Source organism: Passer domesticus, unplaced genomic scaffold (assembly GCF_036417665.1).
Source record: "Passer domesticus isolate bPasDom1 unplaced genomic scaffold, bPasDom1.hap1 HAP1_SCAFFOLD_294, whole genome shotgun sequence".
Taxonomy (NCBI): domain Eukaryota; kingdom Metazoa; phylum Chordata; class Aves; order Passeriformes; family Passeridae; genus Passer; species Passer domesticus.
In genome coordinates, this window is record NW_026990073.1 from 27,220 (window position 1) to 39,363 (window position 12,144).

The following is a 12,144-nucleotide window of genomic DNA, read 5'->3' on the forward strand; positions in this document are numbered from 1 at the left end:
CCAGCACCTGGGGGGGGGGAAGGGGGTCCGGGGGTGCTGCCCCCCCACGCCCCCGCGCCCCGGTATTAAACTGATGCCCAGCACCCCCCTGGCCCCGTCTGTTCGTGGGGGGCTCGGCCCCTCCCCCACCCCCCGGACAGGCGGGGGGGGGTCCCCAGACCCTCCGGGGGGCCCTGGGGAGGGAACGGGGGGCGGGGATTTGCGGTTTTTGGGGGGTCCCGCCGCGGTTTTGGGCGCCCCGGGTCTGGTTTTTTGGGACTTCCGTGTTTACCCCGCGGTTGCCATGGTGATGCGTCGCGCTGGGATGACGTAGCGGGGCGGCAGCCAATCAGCGGTGAGAGCGGGCATGAGGGGGCGGTGTCACTTTGGGGGGACCGCAGCGCTGCCTGACCCAAGCGATATCTCAGGGGCTCGAGGGCTGTCGGGGCTCTCCGGGTGCTGTCGCGATACAGAAAATGTCGTGACAGCCGCGGCGGGGGGTTGGGTCTCGTTATATCGCGACAAAGCGGCGCGGGAGCCGCGGCGGCGTCGCGCTAGGCCGCGTTTCCATGGCGACATCGGGGCGTGGCCAGGGGCGTGGCCAGCGGTCATATGGTGGGTTCTCATTGGTCAGTGGGCGGGGCTCGGGCAGAGGCTCCGCCCCTTTCCCCGGCCGGCAGGGGGCGCCGCGCGCGGAGCGGGGGCGAGCGCGGGGAATGGAGCTGCGCGGGGGGCCCGGTGAGGGGCGGGGGTCTGAGGGGAAAATGGGGTTTGTGAGGGAAGAAATGGGGTTTGTGAGGGGAAAAATGGGCTTTGTGAGGGAAAAATGGGGTCTGAGAGGGGGAAAATGGGGTTTGTGAGGGGAAAAATGGGGTTTGTGAGGGGAAAATGGGGTTTGTGAGGGGAGAAATGGGGTCTGAGAGGGGAGAAATGGGGTTTGTGAGGGGAAAACGGGGTTTGTGAAGGGAAAAATGGGGTTTGTGAGGGGAAAATGGGGTTTGTGAGGGGAGAAATGGGGTTTGTGAGGGAAAAATGGGGTTTGTGAGGGGAAAAGGGGGTTTGTGAGGGGGAAAATGGGGTTTGTGAGGGGAGAAATGGGGTTTGTGAGGGGAAAAATGGGGTCTGAGAGGGGGGAAAATGGGGTCTGAGAGGGGGAAAATGGGGTTTGTGAGGGGAAAAATGGGGTCTGAGAGGGGGAAAATGGGGTTTGTGAGGGGAGAAATGGGGTCTGAGAGGGGGAAATGGGGTTTGTGAGGGGAGAAATGGGGTCAGAGAGGGGGAAAATGGGATTTGTAAGGGGAAAATGGGGTCTGAGAGGGCAAAAATGGATTTGTAAGGGGAGAAATGGGGTTTGTGAGAGGAAAAGTAGGGCTTGTGAGGGGAGAAATGGGGTCTGTGAAGAGGGTCCTGAGGGGGATCCTGAGGGGATAATGGGGTTTGTGAGGGGAAAATGGGGTCTGAGAGGAGGAAAATGGGTTCTGAGAGGGGGAAAATGGGATTTGTGAGGGAAGGGAAGGGTCTGTGAGGGGAAAATAGGAATCCTGAGGGGGATCCTGAGGGAAAAATGGGGTTTGTGAGGGGTTCTAAGGGGAAAATGGGGGTCCCCCAGGAGCGTGAGGGGGGGGTCCTGAGGGTTTGGGGGAGGCTGAGGGGAGATGGGGGTCCCGTGTGATGGGAGGGGTCGTGAGGGAGGCAGTGGGAGGGGGAGTGCGAGGGGAAAATTGGGGTCCCTGAGGGGAAATTGGGGTCCTGAGCGTTTCTGGGGGTCCCTGAGGAGCCGTTTCAGAGCTGGTGGGTTTTGGGGCTGGGGGTGACACGGGGTACCTGGGGGAGGGGGACGAGGGGGTCTGTGACACTGCGACCCCCCCCCAATCCCCCTCCCCAGATCCCGCCCGGAGAAGGAGAAAGCGCAAAAAGGACAAAAAACCCAAAGCACCCCCAAGGTGAGGGGGGCCAGCGGGGCCACGACCCTTCCCCAGAGCGGGGGGTGGGACACGCACGAGCAGAGCCCCCTTTTATGGGGTGGGGGGGGGACATTCCGCGCCGCCCCTCCCCCTCCAGGGCTATTTTTAGCCCCGCGGGGCCGGGGGGCCTTGAGGTCATTTCTATTTTGGGGGGGTGATGGCCCAGAATGCCCCGCACCTGCCCCCCCCCAGCTCGGGGGGGCCTCTGGGAGCTCCCAGCGCTCCCCTGGGACCATCCCCGGCTCCTGGGACCACCCTGGGACCCCCCCCAGCATGGGGGAGACCCCCGAAGGGACCAGGTATGGGGGGCAGAGAGGAGACCCCTGAAGGTTCCAGATTTTGGGGAGGGGTTGCAGAGAGGAGACCCCCAAAGGGAGTTAATTTTGAGGAGGGGGGCAGAGAGGAGACCCCCGAGGGGAGCAGATTTTGGGGAGGGGGGCAGAGAGAAGACCCCTGGAGGTTCCAGATTTTGGGGAGGGAGGGCAGAGAGGAGACCCTGAAGAGACTTAATTTTGGGGAGGGGAGGAGAAAGGAGACCCCCGAAGGGAGCAGGTTTTGGGGAGGGGGGGCAGAGAGGAAACCCCTGAAGGTTCCAGATTTTGGGGAGGGGGATAGCAGAGAGGAGAGCCCCAAAGGGAGTTAATTTTGGGGAGGGGGGCAGAGAGGAGACCCCCGAAGGTTCCAGATTTTGGGGAGGGGGGCACAGAGAGGAGCCCCCCGAAGGTTGCAGATGTTGGGGAGGGGTCCGCAGCCGGGGTGTGCAGGGAGCTGGGGGTTGGTGCCCGGCCCGGGGGGGGTCCCAGCCTTGCTGCCCCCCCCCCAGGACCCCCAGCCCCCCCGGCGCGGTGTCCCCAGAGCCGCCCCCCGGCTCTGGCCGAGTCCCCGCCGGGCTCCGACGAGGGCGAGCAGGAGGATCCCCGCGACTACTGCAAAGGTGGGGACACCCCGCTGCTTTCGGGGGTGCTCGGGGGTGTCCCCAAACCCCCGGGTGCCAATCGCCCCCCGCGCCCCCTCCCCAGGGGGGTACTACCCGGTCCGCATCGGGGACCTTTTCCACGGGCGCTACCACGTGGTTCGCAAGCTGGGCTGGGGACATTTCTCCACCGTGTGGCTCTGCTGGGACCTCCGGTGAGTGCGGGGGCTCCTGGGGGGGCTCAGGGGGGGCTCCCCTGGAATTTTTTGGGGGGGGTTCCCCTGGTTTTGTTTTTTTTTTTTTTTTGGCCGCCCCGGGCAGGAGGAAACGTTTCGTGGCGCTGAAGGTGGTGAAAAGCGCCCCCCAGTACACGGAGACGGCCCTGGATGAGATCAAACTGCTGAAATGTGTGAGTGCCCCCCGCCCCCCCAAACCGGGGACCCCCGGACCCCCCGCCCTGACCCCCCCGGGCCCCCCCAGGTGCGGGATTCAGACCCCAGCGACCCCAACCGCGAGAACGTGCAGCTCATCGACGACTTCAAGATCTCGGGGGTCAACGGAGGTCCGTATCCTTTTGGGGGGCTCGGGGGGGGGTACCCCGAGTTTCCCTCCCTGGGGGGGGGGTCCCAGGGGTCTGGGGGCTCCTTGACTGCCCCCCCCCCAGATGTTTGCATGGTGCTGGAGGTGCTGGGGCACCAGCTGCTGCGCTGGATCATCAAATCCAACTACCAGGGGCTGCCCCTGCCCTGCGTCAAGAGCATCGTGCGCCAGGTGGGGGGCTGCGTGCCCCACACCCTGCCCCGGGACCCCACACCCTGCCCCGGACCCCCAATCCTGCCCCGGGACCCCACACCCTGCCCCCGGGACCCCCAATCCTGCCCTGGGACCCCAAATCCTGCCCCGGGACCCCACACCCTGCCCCGGGACCCCAAACCCCGCCCTGGGACCCCCAAACCCTGCCCTGGGACCCCAAATCCATCCCTGGGACCCCAAACCCCGCCCTGGGACCCCAAATCCCGCCCTGGCACCCCAAACCCCGCCCTGGGACCCCAAACGGGCTGCACAGAGACCCCCAAATCCACCTGGCTCCCCTGTTTGGTGTGCCCCCCCAACTTGGGCTATCCCTCCCCAATTGGGATGCCCCTCCAGATTAGTGTTGTCCCCCAGATCTGGGGTGCTCCCCCCAATTTGGGTTGTCCCTCCCCGATTGGGTGCCCCCCCGATGTCGGGGTGTCCCCCCTGATGTTGGGGTGCCCCCGATTTGGGGTCTCCCCCCGGATTTGGGGTGCCCCTCCCTAATTTTGTGTGCCCCTCACAGCTTTGGGCTGTCCCTCCCCGATTGGATTTCCCCCCCCTATTTGGTGTTCCCCCCCAATTTCGGGGTTCTCCCATGATGTCGGGGTGCCCCTCTCGATGTTGGGGTGCCCCCCCTGTTTTGGGGGTGCCCCTCCCGATGTCGGGGTGCCCCCCCAGTGTTGGGATGCCCTCCCGATTTTGGGGTTTCCCCCCCCGATTTGGGCTGTCCCCCCCCGATTGGGATGCCCCCCCAGATTTGTGTTCCCCCCGCGATGTCGGGGTGCCCCTCCCGATGTCGGGGTGCCCCCCAGTGTTGGGATGCCCTCCCGATTTTGGGGTTCCCCCCCGATGTTGGGGTGCCCTCCCGATGTGGGGGTGCCCCAGCGATGTCGGGGTGCCCCTCTCGATGTCGGGGTTTCCCCCCCTATTTCGGGGTGCCCCCGCGATGTCGGGGTGCCCCCCCGCTTTGGGGTGCCCCCCCCGATGTTGGGGTGCCCCTCCCTAATTTTGTGTGCCACTCACAACTTTGGGCTGTCCCTCCCCGATTGGGATGTCCCCCCCTATTTGGTGTTCCCCCCAATTTCGGGGTTCTCCCCCGATGTCGGAGTGCCCCCCCGTTTTTGGGGTGCCCCCCTGATGTGGGGTGCCGCCGCAGGTGCTGGAGGGGCTGGATTACCTGCACACCAAGTGCAAGATCATCCACACGGACATCAAGCCCGAGAACGTGCTGCTGTGCGTGCAGGAGCCCTACCTGCGGCACCTGGCGGCGCAGGCCGCGCGCTGGGGCACGGGGCCGCGGGCCCCCCCGCGGGGCAGGTACCCCAAAACCCGTCCGTGGGGGGGCAGGGTACCCCAAAACACAGCCCACAGGGGGGTAGGGTACCCCGAAATCCCATCCCCAGGGGGTCAGGGTACCCCGAAATACAGCCCATGGGGGGGTAGGGTACCCCGAAATACAGCCTGTGGGGGGTGTAGGGTACCCCGAAAACACATCCCCCGGGGGGTTGGGTACCCCAAAACCCGTCCGTGGGTGGGCAGGGTACCCCAAAATCCATCCCCGGGGGTAGGGTACCCTGAAATACAGCCCGGGGGGGGGGCAGGGTACCCCAAAACACAGCCCATGGGGGGGTAGACTACCCCAAAACCCATCCCCCGCGGGGCAGGTACCCCGAAATGCAGCCCATGGGGGGGGCAGGGGTACCCCGAAACACAGCCCGGGGGGTAGGGTACCCCGAAATCCATCCCCCGTGGGGCAGGGTACCCCGAAACCCGTCCGTGGGGGGGCAGGTACCCCAAAACCCATCCATGGTGGGACAGGGAGCCCCAAAACGCAGCCCATGGGGGGAGGGTATGCCAAAACCCATCCCCCGCGGGGCAGGTACCCCAAAAATCCATCCCCGGGGGGGGGGCAGGGTACCCCAAAACACATCCCCCGGGGGGTAGAGTACCCCAAAAAACACCCCAGGGGGGGCAGGTACCCCAAAATCCAACCCCCGCGGGGCAGGTATCCCGAAATGCAGCCCGGGGGGTTGGGTACCCTGAAATCCATCCCCCACGGGGCAGGTACCCCGAAATACAGCCCATGGGGGGGCAGGGTACCCCGAAACACAGCCCGGGGGGTTGGGGTACCCCAAAACCCATCCATGGTGGGACAGGGAGCCCCAAAACGCAGCCCATGGGGGTAGGGTATGCCAAAACCCATCCCCCGCGGGGCCGGTACCCCAAAACACACCCTGGGGGGGAATAGTGTACCCCAAAAACATACCCCGTGGGGCAGGGAGCCCCAAAACCCATCCATGGGGGGGCAGGTACCCCAAAATACAGCCGGGGGGTTGGGTACCCCAAAACAGCCCGGGGGGTAGAGTACCCCGAAATCCATCCCCCACGGGGCAGGTACCCCAAAATCCATCCCGGGGGGTGAGTACCCCGGGGGGGTAGGGAACCCGAAAATCCATCTCATGAGGGGGTAGGGTACCCCAAAATGCATCCCCCGCGGGGCAGGGAGCCCCAAAACCCATCCATGGTGGGACAGGGAGCCCCCAAAACACAGCCCACGGGGGGGGGTAGGGTACCCTGACATCCATTCCTCACAGGGCAGGTACCCCAAAATGCATCCCCAGGGGGGACAGGTACCCCAAAATCCATCCCATGGGGGGCAGGGGAGCCCCAAAATCCACCCCCCCGCGGGGCAGGTACCCCGAAATCCAGCCCGGGGAGGGGGGGCAGGTACCCCAAAATCCATCCTATGGGGGTAGAGTACCCAAAACACAGCCCATGGGGGTAGGGTGCCCCAAAACACATCCTATGGGTGTCCAAAATGCACCCCAGGAGTGCAGGTGACCCCAAAACGCAGGGTGTGTGCAGGTACCTGTTGAACCCCAAAAGAGCAGGTGTGCCCAACCCCACTGCTCTGGGGGTCCCCAGAATTTGGGGATCCCCAAATCCCCCCCTCCTGTCTGCCCACAGTGAGCTCGGCACCCCAGGAGGAACCTGTGAGTGTGACACATGTGTGTGTGTGTTCACCTGTGTATGTGTGTGCTCATATGTGTGCTCACCTGTGTGCGATTGTGTTCTCATGTGTGTGTGTGCACACCTGTGTGTGTGTGTGAGTGTGCTCACCCGAGTGTGCTCACCTGTGTGCTCACCTGGGTGTATGTGTGTGCTCTCACCTGTGTGTGCTCTCACCTGTCCTTGCACACCTGCTCACACCTGTCCCTTGCACACCTGCGTGTGTGCTCACCTGTGTGCGTGCTCACCTGTGTTTTTCACCTGTGTGTGTGTGTGCTTACACCTGTATGTTTTTGTACACCTGTGTGCCGTCACCTGGGTGTTCTCACCTGTGTGTGTGTGCTCACCTGTGTTCTTGCACACCTGTGTGCTCTCACCTTTGCATGCTCATCTGTCCTCGCACACCTGTGTGCTCTCACACCCGAGCACGCTCACCTGTGTGTGCTCACACCTGTGTGTCCTTGCACACCTGTGTGCTCTCACACCCGACCATGCTCACCTGTGTGTGCTCACACCTGTGTGTCCTTGCACACCTGTGTGCTCTCACACCCGACCATGCTCACCTGTGTGTGCTCACACCTGTGTGTCCTTGCACACCCTGTGTGTGCTCACACCTGTCCTCGCACACCTGTGTGCCCTCACACCCGAGCATGCTCACCTGTGTGCCCCCGCATGTTTTTGCACACCTGTCTGCCCTGTGCCCCCAAAATCAAAGCCCCCCAGAATGGAGGAAAAACCCCCAAAACTGGGTAAATCCCCCCAAAACCGGGGGAATCCCCCCAAAAACCGGGGAATCCCCCAAAACCCGGGGGAATCCCCCCAAAACCGGGGGAATTTCCCCAAAAACCGGGGGAATCCCCCCAAAACCAAGGGAATCCCCCCCAGGAGCGGCTGTCGCGGGCTCAGCGGCGCCGGCGGCGGCGGCGACAGCGGCGACAGCGGCAGCTGCTGGCAGAGAGACTGCGGGACCTGGAGCGGCTGCGCGACACCGCGGGGACACCGGGGACAGGCAGCGACACCGGTCAGTGCTGGGGGGGGACACCGGGGACAGGCAGCGACACCGGTCAGTGCGGGGGGGGGACACCGGGGACAGGCAGTGACACCGGTCAGTGCTGGGGGGACACCGGGGACAGGCAGCGACACCGGTCAGTGCTGGGAGGGGACACCAGGGACAGGCAGCGACACCGGTCAGTGCTGGGGGACACGGGGAGGGGCCCTGGGGACACCGCGGGGGACACCGGGGACAGGCAGCGACACCGGTCAGTGCTGGGGGACACTGGGGACAGGCAGCGACACCGGTCAGTGCTGGGGGGGGGGACACCCGGGGACCCCAAAAAGCCCCCACATCCCCCCAGATCCTCATGGGACACAGGAGGGGACATCGGGGGGTCCTGGAGGGACACTGGGGGGTCCCAGGACACAGGGAGGAGAAGAGGGGGACCCTGGGGGGGTGGGGGAATGGGACAGGTGGGGTTGGGGTCCCTAGGGTGGGGGTGGAGACAATTTGGGGTCCCCAGGGTGGGTTTGGGGGTCCCAGAGGGAGCCCCAGCCATGGCTGGGGGTCCCCAGGGTGGCGTGGGGGATCCCCAAAGATGATTTGGAGTCCCCAGGATGGGTTTGGGGTCCCCAGAGTGGCGGGGAGGAGACAATTTGGGGTCCCCAGGGTGGGTTTGGGCCTCGTGGGTGAGCAGGACCCCCAAGAACAATTTGAGGGGCTCTGGGGACAGTTTTGGGGTCCCTGGACCTGTTTTGGGGAGCCCCACGAGCCTTTGGGACTCCAGAAACAGGGAGGGGGTTTGGGACCACCTGTGAGTTTTGGGGTGAATTTGGGGGGGCTCTGGGGGTCTCAGGGTCTGTTTGCTCCTGCAGAAACGCCCCCGGACCCCCCGGAGGAGGGCGGGGGGGAGCCCCCCGAGCGGGGCCTCGTCCTCGGGGGTGCACACGCTGCCCGCGGGGGGGGCTCCAGCGACGGCTTCTCGGGGGGCTCCTGCGCCTCCAGGGGGGGGCCCCCCGGACCCCCCCGCCGCCCCCCCAGCCCCAGCTCGGCCTCGGACTCGCTGTTCACCCCCACCTCCGGCTCCCTCATCTCGGGGGGCTCCGAGGGGCTCCCCAACCCCTGGGTGAGTGCGGGGGGCACCGGGGGAGCGGCTTGGGGGGATTTGGGGGGATTCGGGGGTTGGGGAGGGGGTCTAGAAGGGAATTTGGGGGGAATTTGGGGGTGGGGGCGTCTGGAGGGGGAGTTTGGGGTTGGGGAGTCTAGAGGGGGAATTTGGGGGAATTTGGGGTTGGGGAGGGGGTCTAGAGGGGGAATTTGGGGGGGAATTTGGGGTTGGGAGGGGGTCTAGAGGGGGAATTTGGAGTTGGGGGGTCTAGAGGGGGAATTTGGGGTTGGGAGGCGGTCTAGAGGGGGAATTTGGGGTGGATTTGGGGGGAATTTGGGGTTTGGGGCCATCTGGAAGAGGAATTTGGGGGGAATTTGGGGTTGGGGGGTCTAGAGGGGGAATTTGGGGGGAATTTGGGATTGGGGGGGTCTAGAGGGGAATTTGGGGTCGATTTTGGGGGAATTTGGGTTTGGGGGCATCTGGAAGAGGAATTTGGGGTGGGTTTGGGGGGAATTTGGGGTGGGGGGGTCTTGAGGGGAAATTTGGGGTCTGAGGAGCATTTTGGGGGGGGTGGGGACGGTTTGGGGTTGGGGAGGGTCTGGAGGGGTAATTTCGGATCTTGAGGAGAATTTTGGGGGTTTGGGGGGCATTTTCCATTGGGGGGTCTGGATGAGGAATTGGGGGGGATTTTAGGGTTGGGGGGATCAGGAGGGGCCGTTTGGGGTTGGGGTGGAAATGTGGGGTGGGGGCTCTGGTGGGGCACTGGAGGGCACTGGGGGGGCACTGGAGGGGCACTGGGGGGGTACTGGCGGTGCCCAGGTGTGCCCCCAACGCCCCCCGTGTCCCCCCCAGGTGAGGGGGGGCTGCCGGGGGGGCAGGAGAACCCCCTGGACCCCCGCGCCGCCCCCCGGCTGCGCATCAAGATCGCCGACCTGGCAACGGCTGCTGGGTGGTGAGACTGGGACTGGGGGACTGGGGGGACTGGGGGGACTGGGGGGGACTGGGGGGGACTGGGGGGACTGGGGGGGACTGGGGGGACTGGGGGGAACTGGGAGGGACTGGGAGGGACTGGGGGGACTGGGGGAACTGGGGGGATTGAGGGGACTGGGGGGACTGGGGGGGACTGGGAGGGACTGGGGGAACTGGGGGGGACTGGGGGAACTGGGGAACTGGGAGGGAACTGGGAGGGACTGGGGGACTGGGAGAGATGGGGGGACTGGGAGAGATGGGGGGACTGGGGGGACTGGGAGGGGACTGGGAGGGACTGGGGGACTGGGAGGGGCTGGGGGGGATTGGGGGGGACTGGGGGGAACTGGGGGGGACTGGGAGGGGCTGGGAGGGACTGGGAGGGACTGGGGGGGACAGGGGGGGGTCACTGGGGGGAACTGGGGGGACTGGGGGGGACTGGGAGGGACTGGGGGGGACTGGGGGTGAGGATTTGGTGGTGTCCATGTGGCTTTGGGGGTGTTCTGGCTCGGGGGTGTTGTGACTCGGGGGTGATTTGGGTCTGGGGGTGAATTGGGTCTGGGGGCCGTGGCCCGGGGTGAATTGGGTCTGGGGGCCGTGCCGCAGCACAGGCACTTCACCGAGGACATCCAGACGCGGCAGTACCGGGCGCTGGAGGTGCTGCTGGGGGCGGGCTACGGCCCCCCCGCCGACATCTGGAGCACGGCCTGCATGGTGGGGGCCGGGACCCCCGGGGGGGCTGCCAGGACCCCCCATTTGGGGAGGGGGGCTGTGATGGACCACGGGGTGGGACCCCCGGGGTGGGCAGGGGGCTTCTGACAGACCCTGGGGTGAGGAGGGGGCGGCCAGGGACTCCGAGTTGGGAGGGAGCTGTGATGGACCCCAGGGTGGGGAGGGGGTTTCTCATGGACCCCGGGGTGGGCAGGGGGCTCTGACAGACCCTGGGTGGGGAGGGGGCTCTGATGGCCCCCATGGTGGGGAGGGGGCTGTGATGGTTCCCCAGGGTGGGGAGGGGGCTGTGATGGTTCCATAAGGTGGGGAGGGGGTTTCTCATGGCCCCCAGGGTGGGGAGGGGGCTGTGACAGACCCCGGGGCGGGCAGGGGGCTGTGACAGACCCGGGGTGGGCAGGGGGCTGTGTTGGGTCCCCAGGGTGGGCAGGGGGCTGTGACAGACCCCGGGGTGGGCAGGGGGCTGTGTTGGGTCCCCAGGGTGGGCAGGGGGCTGTGACAGACCCCAGGGCGGGCAGGGGGCTGTGATGGTTCCATAAGGTGGGGAGGGGGTTTCTCATGGCCCCCGGGGCAGGCAGGGGGCTGTGACAGACCCCCCCCCTCCCCAGGCGTTCGAGCTGGCCACGGGCGATTACCTGTTTGAGCCGCACTCGGGGGAGGAGTACAGCCGCGACGAGGGTGGCGGGGCCTCTGGAGTGGGCGTGGTCTTGGGAATGGGCGTGGTCAGGAATGGGTGTGGTCATGCGGTGGGTGTGGCCTTGGGAATGGGTGTGACCTCAGGAATTGGGGTGGCCTCTGGCATGGGTGTGGCCATGAGGTGGGTGTGGCCTTGGGAATGGGTGTGGCTTCAGGGATGGGTGTGGCCATGGGGTGGGTGTGGCCTTGGTGATGGGCGTGGTCTTGGCATTGCATATGGTCTCTGACATGGGTGTGGCCTTGGGAATGGGTGTGGCCGTGAAGTGGTGTGGCCTCGGGAATGGGTGTGGTCTCAGGAATGGGCAGGACATGGCACATGTGGGCGGGGTCTCCCCAATAAGGATGTAAAAGGGGGCGGGGTCTTTGGCAGTTAGGGGGTGTGGCCTGACCAAGGGCGTGGCTATACAGGATCGGGTTTCAAACAAGGGGCGTGGCTCATCAGTGGGTGGAGCCTGCCATGGCGTGGCAGCCAATGGGGGGGGTTGGCCGGGGGGCGTGGCCAAGTCAATATCCCTGAGTGGGGGTGGGGATTGAAGCAGGCGGGTGGGCGTGGCTAAGGGGGTGGGCGTGGCTAAAGGGCGTGTCCGGCGTGCCCCGCCCCGCAGACCACATCGCGCACGTGATCGAGCTGCTGGGGGAGATCCCGCGGCACGTGGCCCTGGGGGGGCGCTACTCCCGCGAGTTCTTCAACAGGAGAGGTGAGGGCGGGGCCGGGGCGGGGCCGGGGGCGTGGCCAGGGCTGGGTGTGGTTGGGAGGGGTCAAAGGGGGGCGGGGTAAGGGTTGGGTGTGGCCCTAGAGGTGGAGAGGGACAAGGTTGGGCTATGCAAATGAAGGGGTGCCACACCCATAGGGGTGTGGTCATGGGAAAGGGGGCGGGGCTTGAGCTCAGGGTGATTGGGTGGGGAGGGGGTGGGGTTTATCATTCCATACCCCCCCCACATTGGGATTGGGGCGTGTCTTGACCACACCCTCATAAGGGGCGGGGCCACC

General features: G+C 65.8%; 1 protein-coding gene across 1 annotated transcript; it reads left to right on the forward strand.

Annotated features, from left to right (window-relative positions):
• Window positions 1-148: 148 nt before the first annotated feature.
• LOC135292320 (SRSF protein kinase 3-like) lies at window positions 149-11,896 on the forward strand (the record flags this gene model as incomplete). The annotated part of the gene is given in 17 exon segments (XM_064406535.1): window positions 149-717; window positions 1,865-1,922; window positions 2,767-2,877; window positions 2,963-3,071; window positions 3,178-3,265; window positions 3,337-3,418; window positions 3,521-3,627; window positions 4,808-4,968; window positions 6,246-6,250; window positions 6,619-6,644; window positions 7,546-7,723; window positions 8,530-8,784; window positions 9,615-9,692; window positions 9,695-9,714; window positions 10,335-10,442; window positions 11,066-11,135; window positions 11,759-11,896. Coding segments are annotated over 17 exon segments (1,720 nt in total), but the record flags the coding sequence as incomplete, so codon positions are not given.
• Window positions 11,897-12,144: the final 248 nt, after the last annotated feature.